The sequence below is a fragment of the Batrachochytrium dendrobatidis genome, assembly GCF_000203795.2.
Source record: "Batrachochytrium dendrobatidis JAM81 unplaced genomic scaffold BATDEscaffold_1, whole genome shotgun sequence".
NCBI classification, from domain to species: domain Eukaryota; kingdom Fungi; phylum Chytridiomycota; class Chytridiomycetes; order Rhizophydiales; genus Batrachochytrium; species Batrachochytrium dendrobatidis.
This window is the reverse complement of record NW_006281099.1, coordinates 2,402,497-2,424,697: the sequence shown is the minus strand read 5'-3', so window position 1 is coordinate 2,424,697 and position 22,201 is coordinate 2,402,497. Positions and strand designations below refer to the sequence as shown.

The 22,201-nt window shown below is 39.4% G+C and overlaps 10 protein-coding genes across 10 annotated transcripts; 6 read left to right on the top strand and 4 right to left on the bottom strand.

Annotated features, from left to right (window-relative positions):
* Positions 1-672: 672 nt before the first annotated feature.
* BATDEDRAFT_21954 (uncharacterized protein) lies at positions 673-2,165 on the top strand (the record flags this gene model as incomplete). Its single annotated transcript, XM_006675362.1, has 2 exons — positions 673-948; positions 1,089-2,165. 2 exons carry the CDS (start codon positions 673-675, stop codon positions 2,163-2,165), a joined length of 1,353 nt encoding a protein of 450 aa, XP_006675425.1.
* Positions 2,166-2,498: 333 nt separating this feature from the next.
* BATDEDRAFT_84890 (uncharacterized protein) lies at positions 2,499-5,002 on the top strand (the record flags this gene model as incomplete). The annotated part of the gene is made up of 5 exons (XM_006676292.1): positions 2,499-2,895; positions 3,038-3,168; positions 3,378-3,584; positions 3,663-4,353; positions 4,490-5,002. 5 exons carry the CDS (start codon positions 2,499-2,501, stop codon positions 4,804-4,806), a joined length of 1,743 nt encoding a protein of 580 aa, XP_006676355.1. The 3' UTR covers positions 4,807-5,002.
* Positions 5,003-5,241: 239 nt separating this feature from the next.
* Positions 5,242-5,868, bottom strand: BATDEDRAFT_29269 (uncharacterized protein; the record flags this gene model as incomplete). The annotated part of the gene is made up of 2 exons (XM_006675570.1): positions 5,242-5,598; positions 5,830-5,868. 2 exons carry the CDS (start codon positions 5,866-5,868, stop codon positions 5,242-5,244), a joined length of 396 nt encoding a protein of 131 aa, XP_006675633.1.
* A 61-nt stretch (positions 5,869-5,929) lies between these two features.
* On the top strand, positions 5,930-6,316 carry BATDEDRAFT_8166 (uncharacterized protein; the record flags this gene model as incomplete). Its single annotated transcript, XM_006674911.1, has 1 exon — positions 5,930-6,316. The coding sequence occupies one exon, from the start codon at positions 5,930-5,932 to the stop codon at positions 6,314-6,316; it is 387 nt and encodes a 128-aa protein (XP_006674974.1).
* A 616-nt stretch (positions 6,317-6,932) lies between these two features.
* Positions 6,933-9,524, top strand: BATDEDRAFT_15519 (uncharacterized protein). Its single transcript, XM_006675062.1, has 9 exons — positions 6,933-7,231; positions 7,360-7,410; positions 7,484-7,579; positions 7,677-7,877; positions 7,968-8,223; positions 8,297-8,488; positions 8,588-8,998; positions 9,079-9,234; positions 9,310-9,524. The coding sequence occupies exons 1-9, from the start codon at positions 6,964-6,966 to the stop codon at positions 9,389-9,391; spliced, it is 1,713 nt and encodes a 570-aa protein (XP_006675125.1). The 5' UTR covers positions 6,933-6,963; the 3' UTR covers positions 9,392-9,524.
* On the bottom strand, positions 9,490-12,783 carry BATDEDRAFT_34132 (uncharacterized protein; the record flags this gene model as incomplete). Its single annotated transcript, XM_006675697.1, has 8 exons — positions 9,490-9,727; positions 9,821-10,007; positions 10,093-10,220; positions 10,294-10,413; positions 10,489-10,608; positions 10,707-10,865; positions 10,941-11,024; positions 11,109-12,783. The coding sequence occupies 8 exons, from the start codon at positions 12,781-12,783 to the stop codon at positions 9,519-9,521; spliced, it is 2,682 nt and encodes an 893-aa protein (XP_006675760.1). The 3' UTR covers positions 9,490-9,518.
* An 804-nt stretch (positions 12,784-13,587) lies between these two features.
* On the top strand, positions 13,588-14,333 carry BATDEDRAFT_84886 (uncharacterized protein). Its single transcript, XM_006676291.1, has 4 exons — positions 13,588-13,724; positions 13,784-13,890; positions 13,963-14,031; positions 14,132-14,333. The coding sequence occupies exons 1-4, from the start codon at positions 13,621-13,623 to the stop codon at positions 14,299-14,301; spliced, it is 450 nt and encodes a 149-aa protein (XP_006676354.1). The 5' UTR covers positions 13,588-13,620; the 3' UTR covers positions 14,302-14,333.
* A 36-nt stretch (positions 14,334-14,369) lies between these two features.
* On the bottom strand, positions 14,370-16,061 carry BATDEDRAFT_15515 (uncharacterized protein). The gene is made up of 5 exons (XM_006675061.1): positions 15,926-16,061; positions 15,227-15,547; positions 14,883-15,145; positions 14,613-14,767; positions 14,370-14,535 (listed from the first exon to the last, which is right to left on the bottom strand). Exons 1-5 carry the CDS (start codon positions 16,012-16,014, stop codon positions 14,392-14,394), a joined length of 972 nt encoding a protein of 323 aa, XP_006675124.1. The 5' UTR covers positions 16,015-16,061; the 3' UTR covers positions 14,370-14,391.
* A 950-nt stretch (positions 16,062-17,011) lies between these two features.
* BATDEDRAFT_85864 (uncharacterized protein) lies at positions 17,012-17,801 on the bottom strand (the record flags this gene model as incomplete). Its single annotated transcript, XM_006676005.1, has 3 exons — positions 17,012-17,287; positions 17,378-17,627; positions 17,758-17,801. 3 exons carry the CDS (start codon positions 17,799-17,801, stop codon positions 17,012-17,014), a joined length of 570 nt encoding a protein of 189 aa, XP_006676068.1.
* A 1,918-nt stretch (positions 17,802-19,719) lies between these two features.
* On the top strand, positions 19,720-21,785 carry BATDEDRAFT_9115 (imidazoleglycerol-phosphate synthase; the record flags this gene model as incomplete). The annotated part of the gene is made up of 3 exons (XM_006675016.1): positions 19,720-19,881; positions 20,124-20,388; positions 20,503-21,785. The coding sequence occupies 3 exons, from the start codon at positions 19,720-19,722 to the stop codon at positions 21,783-21,785; spliced, it is 1,710 nt and encodes a 569-aa protein (XP_006675079.1).
* Between the last annotated feature and the right edge of the window lie 416 nt (positions 21,786-22,201).

Genomic DNA, 22,201 nt, shown 5'->3' with positions numbered 1-22,201 from the left:
AGAGTTTTCTGTTTGTAAAACTGCACGACTGCTTCAGATTAGCAGACTCTAGTGGAACGCCCAAACTTTCGTGTCAGAACAAGACAAAACGAGTGACGCTGTTCTATACTCAATCAAGAGAATCAACAGATTGGTCGTGTCGACAAGTCGGGCTGTCGTCACGGTACGCAAGATACGATCGATAAATGCTCATACTATTCAAACCAGCAGACAATTTACCGATATTTGCAAAAGAACTCCAAGAGTCTTTTCTGTTGACAATTTCTCGCTTATCTCCGCTTTCATACCCTTTATCATCAGCTGTAAGAATAAACACATTTTGGTTGTTAGTTTTGTATTTGGGCCAATTTTTGTCAAGATTTATGCCAATTTTTGTACTTGAAGCAACTTTTACACTTGCACTCCGCTCTTTGAACTACCAAGTCTTATATGTTTAATGGAGCGGAACTTGAATGGTGCAATACAACCGCCTTATATCTGCATCAAAAATCATCACATATACAGCTTAACAAGTATATATCACTTGCTGAAAAGCATATTTTCAAGGGCACCACTTGTTTGGATACTCAACAGTCAGATACGATATTCTTAAATTATGAACATGCGCCGAGTATACCTTGTAATACACCCGATATCGCGCCTATTCAGTCTGCCATCTTACCACTATCAAGTATGTCTATATCATGTACCAAACGTGTGTCTACTGAAGGCTTTGCATCAGATCTTTTAAAAAACGAGCGCAAGACAATCCAGCCCCTTTTATTTAAAGCAAGCCATACCATTAGCAATCCTGGCAAGGTACAAGCCAAGGAAAACAGAACCGCAAAGCGTGCTTATCGTCAACTGCCTACTGAAGTGGTAATGCATTTGATCACCCACGTTTCTTCAAAACGAGATCTACTGCCACTGATGGTTCTCAACCGCCAATTTTATTTTTGTGTCTACAAGGTAGTTTTCCAAATTAAACTGACAAGCGTATCTACTCTTGTTGATTTTATTTTAAAATGTGATGGCCATTTAGATTCAACTAACATGCTTTGTTTGAACCATTGAATCGACGCTTGTTTATACACCACAACACACTCTAGGTTTTTTGGAAATATCCTATTTTCAACAGCATTCAAAAATGGCTTAGGCTTTTGCATGTTCTTACAGCAACGGCATCAGGAGCGCTCCATGCATCAAAGATTGCCAATCTAAATTTTTCAATGATTCCAGTCATGGGCGATAGAAGTCAGCGTATTCTTATCACGAATTTAATCCTAGCATGTCCCAATATAACTCATCTGAATCTCTACCGTTGCGAGTGGATAACGGATACCCTTTTGCATCAAATTCCACAGTCATGCCACATACTTCGAGTTGTCAATTTTTCATACTGCAGACAGGTGTCGGATGAAACTGTGGCAATACTGGCACAATATTGTCCATTAATCGAGTCTTTGATTTTACGCGAGTGCGGAAAAATAGGAGATGCGAGTTTGGAAACCATTGCAAAGTCTGGATGGCGGTATCTTCGACAGTTGAACTTTGCCCAATGTGGACATATTACTGATCGCGGATTGGCTTGGATGGCATATAAGCCCACATCTAACGACTACAACAGGGATTTTACAATGCCATCCACGTCAATATGTGAACATAACACTCGGTTTAATGATGTTTTGCAAAATAATGAGTCTGATTCTTCAATCTGCATCCATTTGGATGATGCTAATCCATATGACATTTTTCATTCCATCAATGCATTTGAACAAATCACTCAACTCATTATAACCAAATGTTTTCAAGTGACAGATCAAGGTCTTTATTCAATATCCCAAGGATGTGGTAAGCTACGCATGCTAGGCATGGCTGGATTGACCGAAATTACTGCACATGGTGTATTAGTTATTATAAACCAATGTGTCGATCTATCTATTTTGAATGTGCATGCATGTCCACAGCTGTCAGCTCAATGGCTCTCTACCATCTACAGACATTCACGTTTGAGGGTATGTCATGAAAAACTAATCAATCGTCAGTCAATCTGCAAGCCAAAAGAGATTTTGTCCACAAAGCAAAGAAATAGTTATCAGCAGCAGTTGGAAGGAGCGAGTTTACTCATCTCTACTGCCTGCGCTACTGAAACACCTCAAAGCATACACAGCTCCAATACGACATAAGGGACATATAGAAGGTGCTTTTACAATGCTATAGTATCATTTAGGTACAGACGATCAAACGAATTTATTTCGAATCGTGATCGAAAAGTCTAACTAATGTGCGCAAGAAACCAAGCATGCAGCCCACCAGTCTCTTAGTATTCAGATCTATTCATTTTTCATACATAATATAATTATTATTGACCATTTATGGTCTGCTACTATTGCATGTATAAGCATTTATATTTAGCAGGTTGGAGCATTGGAGAAAAGAATAGGGCCTAAGCTCCAAACCCACCCTAAAATATGGTTGAATATGCGTGATTTTTGCTACACGAATATTTTATCTTTGAAATGATGAGTAGCGGAGCATCGAAGCGTAGAGATGCTGCCAATTCAAATACTGTCGCTCACTCTTCATTGCTTCAAAGACTACTGCTGACTCTTCTGGCCACATGCTCTACGGTATTAGCAGCTTCGATATCACAAGAAAGTGCAGACTCTCCATCCCTTTCTAAACGATTCCGACCTAACCCGCATAGCGACAATAGTCATCGTCGTCGCCATGATTTAAACGTCAAAAAAGTATCTGCCACTGGCATTTCCAAAGTAAACTCTCTTCGTCTTACCAAGGCTTCAGACGACTGTATTGTCGATCCAACGGCAATAGCATGCAGGTCATACAAATACCCATCAGAAAATATCACTCAGAACTTGAATGCATTGTGTGGGTCCATGCCAAATATGCCAGGTACTTGTATATCTACATATGTGTTGCAATGCAACCATTGAACTGTTGTAATGTCGATTATATTGAATAGACTTGCTTATTGTAAACTTTTGATTTCATCGAGTTTAGCTTTTGGCGCTAACCCTGCATTGTTTATCCATAGGTTGCAGTATTCGTAAATCATGCACACAGTTGCCAACGTCAAAAAAGTGGTTTTGTAAGGAGTTTAGTTTACTAGCTGATATTTGTGCTGCAGACATGTCAGGCATGCGAGACTGTAGCAACTATGTCAAGGTAAACCACATTCGTGGATTTGGATCATTGTTACCCAACAAGTCACTTGTTTCAATATTCAGATAAAAAAGATGATGCGTTATCCTTATTGTTCTAAATCTGCCGATTTATTCAATGTCTCCATCTTTATCTACTAGCCTCTATTGAAGTATTACCATGTTGTGTAGATTGCTTAAACGTAGCCAAAATTTAATGCATTCACGTTTTAGATGTGCAAGACTGGAACATTGGTGAAGCAGTGCTATGACGAACCTCCAATTGCATACCTTCCAACAACTAAACACGCCAAGCAGCTTGTGTTGGACATTTGCTCCGACATGTACATGACTGGATGCGAAACATGCCAGCCAGAAAGTATGTGTTTTGGATTTGATGTTTATGGCAGCCTATGTTTGAGCATGCCAGATATGCCTCAGGTATAATATTGCTTTGTTTTAAACTGTTCACTATCAAGATTCAAGAATTGGATATTTGAAGTAACATCGCGTATTTAGTGTAATGAATGGAAACGCATGTGCAGTAAAGAGCCCATGGTACATATTTGTCCCTTGGATTCACCTGAACGTGATCATGGCCAAAATGGGTCACCAGGCGATACGAATCATCGCTTTGGTCCAACGATGAAAATGTATTTTCATTTTGGCTACAGCGACTACATTTTATTTGATTCCTGGGTTCCGCGATCTACCTTTTCATATGCTTTAGGATGCTTGTTTTGTTTCCTTTTAGCAATAGGTTACGAGTTTCTTCTTGTGGTTGGATCTGGATTAGACACAGCATGGAAAATGGTAGAGTCGAGCCGACACAGCAATGATGTAGGGTTAGGCGACACATTGGAATTGCCCATGTCTGGAAGCGATCATTCGTTTGGCCTATATAGGTCTCCCATGGAAAATCCCAATATCAGTGTACTCAGTGACGACACGCCATTGCTAAGACCACGCAGTCGGATTACTGGAAAAAGGCGAACATCGCTGAATATTTCTACTCATCCAAAACTGCAACCAAACCATGAGTCGCAGAATTTGCCTTTATGTCCTACAACGGATCTGACTGATCAAATCGATATGGGTCCTGATGGAGAAGAGGAAAGCGTGTTTGATCATAGTATGAGCGAATCTTCCAGTCATATACATCAGCGTGTGATCTCACACGGAAATACAAGCCAGGCTGCAGGGTTATCAGGTGATTTATATTTTACTATAGTATGGTGACCATTCTATCCCAGAATGGTTTATGATATTAGCTTTTTGAGTGTTAGTATTACTGTTCTAAATATGCCAACTGCTTTGCCTTTACATTTCAATATCTCGTTGAATAGATTTTCTGCAGCATCACTCGGGAGATATTTCCCATCATTCAAACCAACACACGCCAACACAATATCTCTCACGCCTATACACAAAAAAGTGGACGCATTTACAGATGCGAATTGGTCGTGCGCTGATTCGTCTCGTCACAATTACACTTGCATATATCTGCATGCTGTTGGTCATGTCGTTTAACGTTGGATTGTTTTTATCTGTCGTTGTAGGACTGGCGGTTGGCAAGTTTATGTGGAGTCATGAGGCATATGGTGTTGGAGGCAATATTCCCTTCAATAGTGATAATTTGGTTGAAAAGGAGCACTGTTGCTAAAATAGGGTTTTAGCAGTTTGGTATAATGGTTTGGAGTTGTCAAATAGAATAGCTGAAACCAGTCAGATGCATATCTTTGCGTATGCTCTAGTCTACAATTTCATTCACAAGCATGCCATGACGAGATAAAATCCGTGTTTCTTTACGTGCACCTTTTTCAGCGAGGTTTATCTACTAAAATAAACTTGAATGCCAGAACATGAGATTTGTGCAGACATAAATTGAAACGCATTTACACTATCAAACAAACCAAGTAGTATTAATTGACATGAAGTTGATTTTATTTAGTGAAATGTCAAAGATGTCCCGAATTTTTTAGGGAAACAACAAGACAAGAGGTTTCTTGTGAGGGTTGTATATCTACAATGTCAACAGACACAGAAGGGAAAATAAGGCAGTGTTGTCGGACCTCGAATGTATAAAATAGCAATGAGCTTATTTCGAGGACTGGTACTTTGTGACAGCCTTTGTTCCTTCAGAGACGGCATGCTTGGCAAGTTCACCAGGAAGAATCAAACGAACAGAAGTCTGGACTTCACGAGATGAAATGGTAGATCGCTTGTTGTAAGAAGCAAGTTTGGAGGCTTCGCCAGCAATACGCTCAAAGATGTCATTGACAAACGAGTTCATGATGGACATGGCTTTGTTGGAGATACCCGTGTCAGGATGGACCTGTTTGAGAACCTTGTAGATATAAGTGGAGTAGGTTTCCTTCCTGGTCTTCTTTTTAGACTTTGTAGCATCTTTTGTTTTCTTTTCGGCAGTTTTTACGGGAGCCTTGCCAGCGGGTTTCTTTGCAGCAGGGACAGCAGTGGGAGCAGCAGCAGTGGTGGTAACGTCCTTTGGAGGCATGTTTGAATAGAATAGATTTGCTGTTGACTGACGGAAAGATGGTGCAATTAAATAGTTTTTGGATTTCGCTGGCAAACAAGACTCTGGAATCCAGCCAATCAAACTGCTTGATTCAAGGGTGTGACACGTGATGTGTTGCTGGATTCGATTGTGCAGATTCACCAAACTCACTGTTATAAAGGACTGCAATTCCTCGTCAGCAATCTGCATCTAACTTTGAATATCAACTATGGCCGGAGGAAAAGGAAAATCTAGCAGTGACAAATCCAAGATGGTTTCTGGCGGTGCCAAATCCCGCTCTCAGCGAGCAGGTCTCCAGTTTCCTGTAGGTCGTGTTCACCGTCTTCTTCGCAAAGGAAACTATGCTCAACGTGTTGGTGCTGGTGCTCCCGTCTACCTTGCAGCAGTTCTTGAATACCTTGCAGCTGAAATTCTCGAGTTGGCTGGCAATGCTGCCCGTGATAACAAAAAGACTCGTATTATCCCCCGTCACTTGCAACTGGCCATCCGTAACGATGAGGAACTCAACAAACTTCTCGGTGCTGTTACCATTGCACAAGGAGGTGTCTTGCCCAACATCCACAACGTTCTACTTCCCAAGAAGGTCAAGGGTGGAAAGCCTGGCGATATTGCTGGGTCTCAATCTCAGGAATACTGAGCGACATTGCCTATATCTACATAGCATACACACACATTCTGATCTATTGAAAATATCGACTTGACAGCACCAGTGATTTTAAGATTACTTTTATTTCTATGAGTGCTTATTAGCACTTGAATAAAAACACAATCAAGTTTCATTGGTTTGTAACTGAGTTGGTGGTTAGCAAGCGATCCATTTGATGGCAAATTGTAATTGGATCGACTATTTTCACAGCCGCATTCATGTGAGCGGAATATTTGTATTTTGCAGCGATTGCTTTGTAATAGTGGTTGAATATTTGATTTCCTACTAGGACAATAAAGAACCTTTAGTGTCCAGACACATCTATTGTATAACGCACATAATCAGATTCTACTCGTATTCTAAAATCTCATACATCCGCGTTTCTAGTTCAAGAAAGCAACAGTTGTTTCCATGCTAATGTCATGAGTTTAAATGAGAGAGAATTAAACAAGTGTGTAATGGACTGTAATGCAAACGTTTGTTTCGTTATACAGAAATGAGCACGACGATTAGCAAATCAAGCTCAGAAAAGTTTGGTCCAGTCAATTTGGCACCAATCATTTCATGAGATTATTTACGTATTTTAGCACCCTTATTTAGGTTACATTTGACGTGAAGAAGTAATCCATTGTCAAGCAATGAATACAAAAACAATCAACTCTCCTGCCGCTGATCTCAGCCCAAACGACCTAGAAGGAGCTCCGTTTCTACCTCCTGCGTTGCCCTATGAAGCTGCCAAGAATCCATCAGACCAGCTTGCAACGGTGTCAGTCTTGGGAATTCGTTTGCAATACCGCAAGCGCAACAAGGGTTATATTTTCCTACTGTGTATGAGCGCATGTTTAGTAACTGTCGCTGTTATTACTGCTGCTGGATGGTATTTGGGCTCGCTGCATACTCGTTTGCGTATGTGATGTTTTGATTAATTTTCATTTAATTGTATTGGTCGGCTTGCCAATCCTGTGTATTGGATGCTTGCTGCAACGCTCTTCAAATGTGTTAACCAGCTGCTTCTTGTATTTATATTGCTACAGGACGGATGCACAAAGTACCAGTTCGTAATGTTATTATGATGATATCAGATGGCAAGTTACTGTTATGCTATGACAACAAGCTTCCATTGTGCAACTGACCATGTATTGTTGCTTTCATTTTCAGGGTTTGGTCCAGCTTCACAGACTTTGGCTCGCAACTACAATCAGTACCTCAACAACCTGCCTGTTGGCACTCAGCTGCCATTGGACACTATTCTCGGTAAACCTTGAAATGCTAATTCACTGTTTCAGATTCTTGTATTACATTTTAGTTGCTGTTTTTTAACGAGATTTGGCTGCTTCAATCCATTTTATAGTTGGCTCTTCACGCACACGCAGTTCGTCTAGTTTTGTAACCGATTCAGCTGCTGGAGCAACTGCTTTTTCTTGTGCTCTCAAAACCTACAATGGAGCCATTGGTGTTAATTCCAATGGTATTCCATGTGGTACAGTGCTAGAGGCTGCCAAAGATCGTGGCATGTTTACGGGCCTTGTCGCTACTTCCCGTATTACTCATGGTAAACTCATTGATGTGCTCTATATGCAGTATCTTTTTTAAATCTCAACATTTGTCATGTTTACAATGCGACTCAAACTTGGATACTCAGCTACTCCTGCCGCGTTTTCTGCCCATGTGGGTAGCCGAAATGATGAAGATCAAATTGCACTTCAGCAACTGGGCGACTATAAACTGGGTCGTCGTGTTGATCTAATGTTTGGAGGTGGATTATGCCATTTTCTTCCTAATTCTACAGCAGAAAGCTGTCGTACCGATGGTATCGATGTAATGGAACAAGCACGTAATCTTGGCTGGAATGTCGGTGTTGGAAAAAACTACTTTGATCAGATTTTCTTTGAAAAAAGGTCAGTGCCATGCTTTTGTAAGGTGCTTCATTCATACAATCTAACCATATTATTGTAAAAAATTACAATATAGCACTCTTCCATTGCTAAACTTGTTTACTTTGGACCATATGTCCTATGACATTGATCGTGACGACGCCGTCGAGCCTTCTCTTACCAGCATGAGTTTGAAAGCCCTTGATTTGCTCAACAAAGCTAGTTTGGAAAAAAACACTGGCTTTTTTCTCATGATTGAAGGCAGCCGCATCGATATGGCCGCGCATACGTATGTATTGGCTTGCCTAATCATACTGGCAGATAAACTTGTGTGGATACTAAGTAATTGTTTTATTTGAATACCGTTTGATTTTTGATATATTCATAGCAACGATCCATCCGCCCATATTGGAGAAATCTTGCAATACAATACAGCCATTAGTGCTGTAAAAAAGTTTGTTGATGATCATCCTGATACCATTCTAATTTCCACTTCTGATCATGAAACGGGTGGTCTTTCCGTTGGATATCAGCTTGGTCCCATGTATCCAATCTATGCATGGTTTCCAGAAGCCATCACAGGTGTAAAACGCTCTGCTGAGTATATTGTTCGTCAAATTAAACAATACTCTGGTGCCGATGCTACCAACTTTATCAAAAACACTGTATTCCCCAAGTGGCTCAACAACACTGATCCTGATCCTTCTGATGTTAACTATCTGTCTAATACGTCACAGCCATCTGATCAGATGGAGTACAAAGTTGGTGGTATTGTGAGCAGCTGGGCCGGTCTTGGATGGTACAGTTTGTGCATTGTTTAATTTGATTTCTAAATCAATAGTTGTGGTAACCAACTACTTTTGATTTCTGTTTTTAAAGGTCAACTCACGGACATTCTGCTGTAGACGTCAATCTATACGCATATGGTGCCAACTCGAAAGATCTATTTGGAAACCATGAAAACACTGATATTGGCAATTTTATCATCAAGAATCTTAATTTGGATCTTGCTAAAGTTACCCAGGATCTCAATGGGTAAGCTTTTTAAACTGTACTGCTTTTGTTGTAGGGTTCTACAACTTTACTCATCAATTTCTCTATTGTTTACAGATGGAAACCAGGAAACTATACCAAGATTGAAGAGCACTCAATAGAAACGGAGCGTCATATCCATGCTCAACATAATCTGTGATTCATGCTTTTATCCGACACTGGCCTACATTTGTATGGTATGCTTGCTCAAAGTGATGTTGTGCATTAGCGTTTAAAGCTATTCACGAACAAAATAATACATTTTCAAATAAAAGGTTTATTCCAAGTCACGTAAATGTATATGTTTTGTTGGTACGTTTTAGTGCGCGCATGCCTCCAAACAACTTGAGTGGGATCATGCAATCGAATGGCTCGACTTCGACCCGTTCAGCTCCATGATAATGTTGAAATCCTTCATCCAATGCAAAGTGATTACGCTGGAGTTGCCCTGCAACACCAGTGACGAATTCAAGTCTGAGACTCCACTGCATTGACACTAAAAACAAACCCAAACCATTCAGCAATCCAAACATGTACACCATAACTCATTGTGCAAGTCATAAACATCCAAATGATTGAATCACGCTACCTGCAGTAGTTTGAAAATCTGCAGTGGCAGTAGGAGGAATGGCTACGGATAACACTAGGCGTCGTGAGTTCAATGTGCTACGATGTAACTCGGCATGACATCGTCGTGTGTAAGCAACAGTAGAATGCTTTTGTTTTAATGAGAATGTTGGATCAACCGTCTCAACACTTTCCAAAAATACAGACGCCTAGTATATATTTACACACATTTGTCAGTAAAAATGGGAATACTACCGAGTCGTATCAACATTACTGCTAATATGTTCATCGCACCTGTAAACATGGTATTGACCCATTTGAAAAATTAAAAATGATTGTAATGGTTTCACCAAGACGGTACGAGATACGAGAAAGAGTCAACTGTGCTACATGCTCATTATTCTTACAAATGTCATACGACACTAAAAATTCAAGTTCATTAGTGCATGGCTGGATCAAAATTGAACAGCGAGTTACACTGCAATAAAGACTCACCTTTTTTTGATGTCTGACATACACACATTATATTGTTCATGGAAGTAGTGTATTCTTCAAAGTCTGTCAAGGACGTAGCTCTTGATGATTCGGGTTGGTAAAATGCACTCATTGGCACTTCTACAACATAAATCAGCAAGTGTCAAAACGACTAGAAATGCTTACAACATGACACACTATTACCAGTGTAGTTACCTGGAGTAAGAGGGGCAAATACGGCCAATTTAGACCACGTTTGTAACGGAGTAACCACCGATTCATCCTTGTTGATAATAACTGGGTTCATGATTTCGTATATTGGTCGCGTCCCATCGGCTAAATATAGCATATTAATAAGATTTAAATTCACGTATTGGTCAGTATCAAAAATTACACACAATCAATACGAATCCAGTTTAAAGGCATTGATTTACAATTTGTACGATTAAACAAGCGAAAAGGAATCGAAATGATTTGGGATTGTCGAATTTTTCCACTACGTTGAATGCCAACAATCAGCTTATAGTTGAACCGGATTACTTTGCCACGGTGTGATGGAGGAAGAACTGATGGTATGAAAATCTCATATTTATCTAAAGTACAAAAACAATCATTATAATAGTCAACATAGCAAACTACAAAGCAAACAAGCTAATCCAACTACATACAAGATTTGCTTTCTCCTGGAGCTAATGACATGTCACAAAATAAAATAGATGGCGGAGTACTGTAAAGTGGAAGTGGTTGTGTTTCTGCATATACATAAATATAGTTCACACAAGAGTCAGTTCAATTCTTTAATTGCAGAGTTTACTTGGCAACTGTTTCTTAGCTACCATTTCGATTTACAGTTGTTGGAGTAGATGCAGATATTCCAAGAGAACCGCCACCACCCTGAGATCCATGGCCACTTGGACTTCCTGCAGCTCGGTACATCACCTTTTGTCTCAATGAGTTAAACAAGCTTGTCTTTACATATGTTGTGTCAACAGTAAACTCTCCAGTCATTTGTGCAAACGCCCAAGCAATGTCTTCATTGACACCTGCAACTCGCGTGGGCTCAGTGTTGCATCGCTTCATCTGCATCGAAGCAGTTTTCAAATGCGGCAAAATAGCAGGCACAGTCGAGCCCTCGAAATGAGTAGATCTATCACTAATTGGAGAAAGTGTAGAACCATGGTTGATAGTAGATCCCATCCGAATCATCTCATCTTGTAATCGAGGCGATGCAAACTCTAAATCATCTACGGAATGTGAATGAATATGCGATTGCCTTCTAGAAGGATTTGGCTGATGAATGTTGGTTTTACTGGAATAAAGTTGAAGTTTTCCTCCCAGTTCAGAAACTTGGCCATTTTCATCCAATTCATTCTTGGTGACTGATTCATCAATAGGTGAGGCAAGATTTGAAAAGCTATTGCGTCTACTACCAACGACGCTATTTGTTGCGTTAGTTTGGCCTCGCTGCCATGGACCTTGTATAGTATCACTACTCTGGGCTGATACAGGCGAAAAAACAGGAGATAGATACTCTACGACTCCTGGCGATGCAAAGTCTGATGTCTGCGAAACAGAGTGTGGTAGACGCGTAAAAGAAGTCTCGCGCGATATGCCTTCTGGAATGGCTTCACCTCGCATATTTAAAATGTTTTTGAATGTATAGTGTGATGTGGCAAGCGAATCTAAATCTTCGAGTTGTTCAGATGCCTGTCGTTGTCGTTGCCGTTGAAGCATTTCAGTTTCTTGCTCGTACTGATATGTGTTTTCTGGATGATTGTCCAGTTTGGATTCCAAAGCCACAGACGGTTTTGTTGCAGCAGAATCAGCATTTAAGCCAGTCCCAAACAAAGTTCCTGCAATCAAGCGAAATGCAGAACCAATACCACTTTCTGTAATGCTAGCTGGACGATCATTCAGCGTTACTGGTGAAGCCGCCATATTTTTAGATGGATTACCAACTGATGTATCCAAAGAACGAGCAGAATGCAATCGCTTGTAATCTGCATCTTGCCTAGCAGTGGATATAAATAAAGGTGTACTTGCAGTATAGTGATCTGGCAATGCAGACGACTGCTCTGTAGCCCCGGTAGGAGTTGATATTTTTACAGATCGTTCCTGACTTGAATTAATAGGCGAGCCTGACCTAATGGCAAGTGCATTGGTTTTTTCAATCACCTGAGACTCGAAATACTTTTGATCTTGAGCAGTGTGCAACTCGCCAAATCCATTAGCAGGAACAGTCGAGGCACTATGGTCAGTAGGAAATGGGAGAATCTGTCTACTGTTTGGCCGGGTATTCCGTTTAAGGCTTCCAGACTTTCTATCCGGAAGAAATGACTGCTTATAGTGATGACCGTCGTTTGTTTGCTCAGGATGCCGTGGAAACTGATGACTGCTGGATGAAGAGTCAGGCTGCTGCACAGAGTTGGTGAATGTCAGCACACACACAAACTTTTCTCCAGCAAAGCAGACACCGTCCTGCGGAAGAGATGCTGAGAGTACAACGACCATGAGTGGTATAATTATAATTAGCTTAGGTATTGCTGCAGGTTTCACAATCCACACCGGATGGCTGCCAGTGTATCGTAATAAAAGTTGATGTTATTAGAATTGAGCTGTATATTGAATGAATCTTGAATTGAATTCAGTTTAAACAAATTAAACTGTCCAACTCGGATGATGGGTTGCAAGTAGAGCCTATACTCCAACTGTTGGTTTCACCAGATTAATCAAGGCGAGCCTAGTAATTTCTGTTTGCAGCCGTGTTCACGCAAAATGAAACTTTTCTGGTTGCAGTGATTTTTTGGAATAAACTGGATGTTTGTGCTTAAACTGGCTTGAATAGACTCGCAATCTAATAAACAGTCAAAACTCTTCTTTTCTCCTCCTTTGACTGTCATGCATTGTATGATTTTAAGATTCATTGTAATCCAGATATTGAACTCGACTGCTGTCAATTAAACTCCATTTTGCTGTAATCCAAAATCTCAGATATGCTTGCGTTCTAGTTTAAGGATGCGACTGTTGCTTTTATGCTAATCATCCAGTGTCCAGTTTGCATATTGAGCAAGCTTCAAAGATGTTGGATGCACTGAAACTGTCATGTTAATACTCGTTCAGTTATACAAAATAAACACAAAGATGAATCAACTTTAAAGAGTCTAGGTCACAATATTGTCCAGTAAACTGACACCAATCATTTCACAAAACTGGCTGTTCCATTATACAGACGCTTTGATTTAGTGTTCCATTTTTATGAATACGGCGGTGAATTCAGTCGCGTTTATTCACTTTGCATCAACGATTAGAATCATCAAAACCTATAAACCACTCCGTGTCTAAACTACAATGGCTATATCTACTGAAAATATCGCACTTGCATCCTTTGGCTCCAGAGTTGCTTTGACCACTTCTGAACATCCAAAGCATCCTTCAAGCAACATCATTGACGGGTGAGTTGTCTGACCAAAACTATATCAAGCATATCCACTCACTTTTATTTCTAATATAGAGATGTCAAGACTTTTTGGGTATCCACTGGTTTATTTCCACAAGAAATAACCGTTTCATTTGCTAACCCTGCCATGATTTCCAAAATCATTATTGTATCTATGAAAGGTAATCTAGAGTCGCATGTGCTTTGGGTGTTGTAGACGCTGTGCTTAATTCATTCGCATATTTAATTTGTAGTCGGACATTTAAGCGTCGACTCTTCTAGCACAGAACTTCCAGTAAACTTTTCAACAATTTTGGATCAAGGTAAGTTTGTTTTTAAAAAACGTACTGTAATTCCATGCCTTATCGTATCTGTAGCCCAACCATCAAACAAGTTGAACCAATACTTTTTTATCATATCTAGTGGTTGAAGATACAGACGGTTCTTTGCAAACTATATCCATTAGCCCAAAGGAAGCTCAAGTAACTCGCCATCTCCGCTTGAAAATCAACAAAGGATACGCACCGTTTGTATCCATCCATCGATTGGTGGTATACGGCGACCATAACATTCCGGCAGAAATGCTACACTAGTATTGATTTCAACTAGCCTATATAAATAATTTTACTCATCATATTTCACAAAGATATCACATGTTGATACACTGTTTGATTTGATGGGGTTCATTTCTGAGTAATTTGGATTGGAACACTGTGTTTTTGATTAAAGAATGAAAAAAGAATTAGAGTATAGATTCCTAATCTTTGTTTCGACGAAAACAAGATTGCCTGGCATAACACTGCCTTGATGATTTGAGTTCTCATGCCCTGTTAGAATATACAAATGACCGATTAGGCTCAATATATCTCGTTTACCTATAAACACGACAGTGATAATAACTTACTGTATACCATCCTTTGAATCCCTTTTCGCGATATACTTTGCGAAGAACATCAAACGAGCTTTTGTAGCGAAGCTTTTCTTGGTCTTTTTCACTAAGTCCATCCACCTCCTTTGGTGGTTTCCACTGCAAGCGTGCCTTGGCCATAATGTATGGATCTAGATAAAGTCATTGCGATCGTGTAATTCGGTATTAACAATCAGTAGAAACAAATACAATATACTCTTTTGGCTCAAACAGTCATCAATAATAGCCCGCAATCAGTGCGCTTACATGTCACAATTGTAGCAAGTGTCTTGGATAAAGCGCCAATCACAAATACTTCGAGTGTGGTCAATGAACTAGAGCTGCCTCCTTTTTGTTTTATCAAGATTGATTTAAAACGCTCAAATACACCATATGTAATGGCCGGATTAGCGCACAAAACAAGCGATGCCTTAAGACCCTTCCAAAGACCTTGGGGTCCATCCTCTGCAACAATCGTTTTAAATATTTCAATAAACGATATCCCTTTAGAGTCTGGATCAGTTTGTTGTCTGTTCCGATTTCAAAATAAACTGGTTCAGCAATCTGTTGCAACAAAACCAAGAATCACTCGATACAATACAATTTCTCACCTTGTTGTCACAACAGCAATCGGCAATACAAAAATCTGGCATAATGCACCAGCAGTAGCACCAAGTACCAGTTCCATTGCCGTTCCCACTTCTTTGTTGCCGATTCTTTTCAGATACTCGCCACGAACATGCCCATAGATGTAAAAGTACGAGAATGATGATACGACTGTGCCAAACAAGCCCGATCCCATACCAGCATATAATCCTTGCAGCCCCTCTGATTTATAAATCTTGAGAAGAGCATCAACGGCATTTTTGTAACCGTGATTTGATTTGGATGCTTTGAGTGTGTCTGTCTGGACTTGAAGACGAGTTTTTACGCTATAACGACAAAACCGGGGAATGGTGAGTTATGGATGACAGGTTTCGGATTGATAATACAGCAAGTTAGCAAAATTAGATTGACAATGAATTCATTAATGCTTTTCTAATTGATTAAAAAACAGCCAAACTCCCAGCTCATATCAAATTTCCCTTGTTTCATACACATCAAGTTACAAGACGGCACGGTCAAGGTAATCCATACAGGACGTTGATTGCTGAGTATACTACAGCCGACTTCAAAGAGAATGTTTAATATGAACATTCATTCCAAGCACTGTGGATTGATAGCAAAATGAAGCGAGTTTATTCCATCATATTTAGTCGTAGCGACAGTCCAATGGAAAAAAAGACAGACAATAGAGCAAAGCTACTCACACGTCCAGGGGAAACACCAGCACATTGGCGAATATCGCCCCGATAGTTCCAGCCGTAGCATCACCTAGAGGAGTGAGTTTCACGTCCATTATCTACTCAATTGCAATGATAATTGTAGTTTTTAACAGGCCTGTTGAGAGCACTTGGACAAAGTCGGTGCTTGTTGCTGAAAAATAGTTGAAGCACAATTTCGGAAATAAGCGTGCTTTGAATACTTCACGTGCCTTGAAATCTATTCAGCCAAAAGATAAGCCAAAGATTGCCAAATATTTGACTCATTTTCATTTAAGCCATATTCACGTAAAATGAAACATTTTTTATAATGATCTTGCAGTGATTGTCTTGGAATAAACAATCGTTGAGCATTTCTATGCTTACTACAAACTGTCTTTAATAGACACTCTTGATCCAATAGACACGTCCATCATACGATTCATACAATCAAATGATCACTTTATCCACTTTTGGCATAACCGCCACACATTGTACGATTTTCAAAAAACTCGGATAAGTTTGCACTCAAGTTCAAAAAGACAACTGTTTGCATACTAATCATCAGAAAAAAGGTTAGTCAACTTGGGTTCAGACATCACAGTATTACTCGGTAGACTTGGTGGAAATTATCATTTCACGATACTGATCATTTATTATCTAATTCAACATCCTTATTCAATGTTTCATTTTCTGTGAATACGACAATGAATCTTTAGCATAGTGGTTTCTCGATTAAAATGAAATGAATGGGTTAAATTTTGCAAAGTGAATTCCAGAAACTAGATGTGATTTATCTTTGGCTTAGTTCAACATGTCCAAGTTGTTTGTCATTATTGTATTGGCTATTCCTTTCTACCATCAGGTAATGTATCCTACTATTTATTGCTGTCTATTAGTTAATCTTGCGTAAAATGATTTTCTGGTGTCTTGGCGCAGTACAATTACACTCAATCGCACGACCAGAAAATCAATTTTCTACCAAAATAGCAACTTGGGCTGCCTTTAAAAATATAATTCTCAATTGGTAGAACATTTATATCAACTAGTGAAGATTTAATAAAAACAGACTCATTAGTGCTAATATATCTATTTCTAAACCCGAGTGTTGAATACCACACCAGTTCCTTCCATATCCTGAGGCATCCACCACAGCCACCATCTAGATCCCAATATAGCCTTGGTATTTTCCAACCAACCCATGTCATATATATTGACCGTAGGAATTCCCATCATGACACTGTCTTGCAAATCCAAATCTTCAATTGTGGTAATGTTTTTCACAATCAACTGTATCTGATTAAATGCCAACATGTCGATAATACTTGTTAAAGGAACAAGAATTGTGAGATTAATGCCGGTGATAATAACCTGTAATTGGTCACAAAGTATAGAGTCAATGCCATTGATTACAAACTCCAGATTGAGCCGTGTATAAAAAGTTGATACACATTAACTTACTTCGCCTTGCGTGATGTTAAAATTCTCGGGAGTTTCAATCGCCAAAATCAAGGCGTATAGACGCAAAAAAACCATAATAATTGTCAACGTACACAACAGTGCAGTGTAAATCAGTAATCTTGCAAAGTGGCCTTGATTACGAAATCCTACGCAGTTGTAAATCCACGGACAGTGATGATCCATTCGCAAGATGCAGGCCTTGCATTTGCGACAATGATGTGCCCGAGCAGGTCGTTCATGCCGACATAGTCTATCAATAAGTAGGTTATGCATAATTTATAATTATATAGGTTTGACAACTAGTCAGTGTAAAGTAGATGCACTATTTCAGCACACAAGAATCTAAATTTACTCTTAATATCAATGGCAAAGCGACATACCGACATTCGGTATTATGTATATCTTCTTCAGTGCTATCCAGCATCTTCCTATAGCAAATACAATATAAATTCTCGAGTTAATTACCAACATTTAAAGTTCAATTGTATAGCGCATTACTACGACTTTGGATTTACAACCCTGTTCACGTAAAATAAAACACTAAACAGAAATTGACCGGATATTCATATCGCAGTTTCAGTACATATGAAATCTTTGGGACTTGCTCAATCTCCAGCTCTTTTTTCATTCAAACCAACCACTATGACATTGATGATTGACATGTAAACAACTGTTGCATTTCTGAAATGTGCAATCATTGTTCTCTTGAACTAGAACGCGAATGTATCCGATATTAGGATATAACAAAATGGAGTTTGTACCGAGCTTGATAGTCAAACTCAATATATGGATTGTAATGGATAATTTTGATGATTGTACAATGTATGGATATTCCAAAAGTGGGGAAAGTGATAGTTTGATTGTGTGGGTATCATATGATGATGATTATGTTTGAAAACATTCAAAATACTGATTTGTGGTAGGAAAGTACACACATATCCAACTATTGATGATTTCAGAAGCAATCACAAGATAAATTATAGAAAAATACTCCATTTTACGTGAATGCGACTTTAATACAAGCAGAACCACTCACATGAGATCCTCGTTAGTTTCAAAAGTGTTCCAGCCATGTTCTACTTCTCCTGCTTTAGTTCTCCATGAAAGCCAATAGTTGATTGGTACCATCACCAAATTGAATATCCACACTAGTAAGATAATGTAGCTTGAAATAGAATAAGGTCGCAGCCATGGGTCTAAAACGTAAATATATGTTGAACTAGGCAGATATGTGACTGAAAGACAGCGTAGGAGAAATAGTCAGTATTTCCATTATCATCTAAACATGATATTGCTTCAATGCATGCTATGAAGCAGGGCATATGGTGGTTAAAATGGAGCATGCTATCCAGCCAAGATCGTTTTGATAGTCTTGACTCATTTCCAAGAATGCAAGGCACCTTAACAGTAGTGTGCTGGATTGTGATACCTGCAAATATGATTGCCCAAAGAAAAGCAGGACTTTCTCTGACTGCCATTGTAGTGATGGTTGAATTGGATTGTTTACACGAGTGAATTTAAAGTCACATTCACGTAAAATGGAGTATTTTTCTATAATTTATCTTGTGATTGCTTCTGAAATCATCAATGGTTGGATATGTGTGTACTTTCCTACCACAAATCGATATTTTGAATGTTTTCAAACACAATCATCATCATATGATACCCACACAATCAAACTATCACTTTCCCCACTTTTGGAATATCCATACATTGTACGATCATCAAAATTATCCATTACAATCCATATATTGAGTTTGACTATCAAACTCTGTACAAACTCCATTTTGTTATATCCTAATATCGGATACATTCGCGTTCTAGTTCAAGAGAACAATGATTGCACATTTCAGAAATGCAACTCTACATGTCAATCATCAACAGAAAGATCAGCAAACTTTAAAAGTCCAAAAAACAATGTTCAGTAAATTGAGAATTATTTCATGAAGTCGATTGTTTATTATACATGAGTACAGCGGAAAGTGAAACTGTACATCATTTGATTGAATTTGGAACCTGGCTCGATAAATATTCTTGAACAAAAACTATATTTAGTGTCGAGTATTTATAATGTACGAATGTTTGCTGCGATGGTTTAAACACCAAAACTGTATCAAATGAGTAGTACCAATGGATACAATACATCGTTTGACAATAAATGAATAGGAAAAAAGGTGCAAATGCAATGAATGAGAGAGTGCTAGTAGTTTTTGTGTACTAGATCAGCCTGCATTTTGATTCTAGCTGTCATTAATGCTTTATTGTAATGGACATTCTTGAACAAGCAATTCGTATTTTTACCCAAAAGTTTTTCTTCAAAAAATAGCGATATCAGCGTTACAATGGTTACTAGCCAGGGCTCGACTCATGCAGCTTTGATTGATGCAGACATTTATTTACTGGATTATGGTGCAGGAAATGTGCGGTCGCTAGTCAATGCCGTTAATCACATTGGATACTCCATCAAACGAATTGAGTCTGTCGCTGACTTTGACAAGGCCAAGGTGATTTATTGTATACACTATTCTTGTAATGAACATACTAATATCCTATATTGGTAAATCATATTTGACCACATGCGAATTCATACCCTTAAATAATAACCATTTCATTCACTTGAGCCAAAATAAGCCAATGCTTTTTTGTGAATGTGTGATCTTTGACTAATATATCATGAAAAGACATGATGATAGCGTATAGCTATTCAACTTTGCTGACTTGTGTTTTGAATGATTTTAAAAACTAGAAAATCATATTCCCTGGAGTTGGTGCATTTGGATCATGCATGGTCAAGCTTCAAGAATTAGGCTATATTGAATCATTGCAAAAATATATTCGTGCCAATAATCCATTTTTTGGTATTTGCGTTGGTATGCAGTCTTTGTTCCTCGCTTCTGATGAATCCCCTGATATACAAGGTCTGGGCATCATCAGTGCTACTGTGTCCAAGTTCGACGCGACTACCAAAACAGTACCTCATATGGGCTGGAACACTACTACTCTTCAGGTTGGTTGACATGATTGGATTTATTTTTTAAAATGAGCTTAATACTGCTCTAGTAGGATTGTTGTAGTGACCATTTCAACATTGGTATAGGTGGATACTTCTAGTAGTGGAGCGCAAGACACTCGCATCCACCATGGCGGTGCAGACAATCGGTACTACTTTGTACACTCATTTGCAGTCAAAGGAAGCCAGGCTGAAATCGATGCATCACCAGACCTTAGGGACTGGGCATATTCTTTAACCACATATGGCAATGAAACCTTTGTTTCCATAATTCAAAAGGGAAATATTTTTGGAACACAATTTCATCCAGAAAAGAGTGGCCATTTAGGACTTGCAGTTATTAAAGCATTTCTTGATTCAAAGCCTGCAGATGCGTCATTGCCAAAGCCTATTCCTCTTGATGGTTTGCCGCATTCTAAACGTGCATACTGTATGCCTCAAAGTCAACTCAGCCGTCGTATTATTGCGTGTCTAGATGTGCGAGCCAATGATAATGGCGATTTGGTAGTGACCAAGGGTGATCAGTATGATGTACGAGAATCTGCCAAAGATGGTGGTCATGTGCGCAACCTTGGTAAACCTGTTGAGCTTGCTCAGCGCTACTATCAGGAAGGAGCAGATGAAATTACATTTCTCAACATTACATCCTTCCGGGACTGTCCTTTAAAAGACTTGCCTATGCTACAGGTTCTCCAAGAAACCTCAAAATCAGTATTTGTACCCCTTACAGTTGGAGGAGGAATCCGTGATTTTACAGAGCCTTCAGGAGTGACGATTTCTGCACTCGATGTTGTTAGTTTGTATTTCCGATCAGGAGCGGACAAAGTGTCGATTGGCAGTGATGCCGTGTATGCTGCTGAACAGTATTGGAAGCGCGATGGTAAGAAGCAAGGCGACACAGCAATTGAACAGATTGCGTATGCTTATGGATCACAAGCTGTAGTGGTTTCTGTTGATCCACGCCGAGTATACGTTTCGTCTCCAAAAGCAACACAACATCATACTGTTGAATGTGATATTCCTGGACCCAATGGCGAGGTGTATTGCTGGTACCAATGTACGGTAAAGGGAGGACGTGAGGGTCGAGACCTAGATGTGCAAGAGCTTGTAGTAGCTTGCGAAGCATTGGGAGCAGGCGAGATCTTGCTTAACTGTATGGATCGCGATGGCACCAACTCCGGATTTGAACACAGTCTTATTCGGGATGTGAAGAAAGCGATCAAGATTCCTGTTGTGGCATCTAGCGGTGCTGGTAGAGTAGAGCATTTCTCCAGTATGTTTGATGCCACAAGTGCTGACGCTGGACTTGCAGCTGGAATCTTTCATCGCCAGGAAGTTCCTATTCAAAGCGTGAAGCAGCATCTAAGGGAGCTGGGGCACGCCTGTCGTTTCGATTAAGAATATGACTTGCAAGATGGTCTCGTGGATTAAAATAAATATTTTTCCAGCCCAAATCTCCCGAATAATTTTTGAAATCAGTATTTGGTGGTAGCGTATAAACCATCTACTCGGAAAATTAGTAGACTGGCATTGAGTGCATTGCAGCCGTCATTTTCAAAGACAGACAGGCTAATATACAGTATTTCGAATCCTTGACCATTAGTTGGATCGTAACTGGCAGCCTTAAGATTTATTTTGCCAGAAAATGTAAACCATTGTCCAGCCCATTCTTGTACTTCAAGTCTTGTAGATTATACAGATGGATGTCGCAATAAGATATAGCAGCGTTGATGGCTGTTGGCTTGCAAGTGGTTAGTGAACCCGTTGTCGCCATGAAACAATTAAAATTTGAATTGTTTGATGTTGCCATTGAA

Excerpts from the sequence above, each read along its gene's own strand:
- BATDEDRAFT_15519 (XM_006675062.1), top strand. The coding sequence starts at position 6,964 with ATGAATACAAAAACAATCAACTCTCCTGCCGCTGATCTCAGCCCAAAC. Across the intron at positions 7,878-7,967 it reads TACTTCCCGTATTACTCATG|CTACTCCTGCCGCGTTTTCT; the intron begins GTAAACTCATTG and ends TTGGATACTCAG. Across the intron at positions 9,235-9,309 it reads GTTACCCAGGATCTCAATGG|ATGGAAACCAGGAAACTATA; the intron begins GTAAGCTTTTTA and ends TATTGTTTACAG.
- BATDEDRAFT_84886 (XM_006676291.1), top strand. The coding sequence starts at position 13,621 with ATGGCTATATCTACTGAAAATATCGCACTTGCATCCTTTGGCTCCAGA. Across the intron at positions 13,891-13,962 it reads CATTATTGTATCTATGAAAG|TCGGACATTTAAGCGTCGAC; the intron begins GTAATCTAGAGT and ends TTTAATTTGTAG. Across the intron at positions 14,032-14,131 it reads TTCAACAATTTTGGATCAAG|TGGTTGAAGATACAGACGGT; the intron begins GTAAGTTTGTTT and ends TATCATATCTAG.
- BATDEDRAFT_15515 (XM_006675061.1), bottom strand. The coding sequence starts at position 16,014 with ATGGACGTGAAACTCACTCCTCTAGGTGATGCTACGGCTGGAACTATC. Across the intron at positions 15,548-15,925 it reads CTGGTGTTTCCCCTGGACGT|CGTAAAAACTCGTCTTCAAG; the intron begins GTGAGTAGCTTT and ends TTGTCGTTATAG. Across the intron at positions 14,768-14,882 it reads ACTTGCTACAATTGTGACAT|ATCCATACATTATGGCCAAG; the intron begins GTAAGCGCACTG and ends GACTTTATCTAG.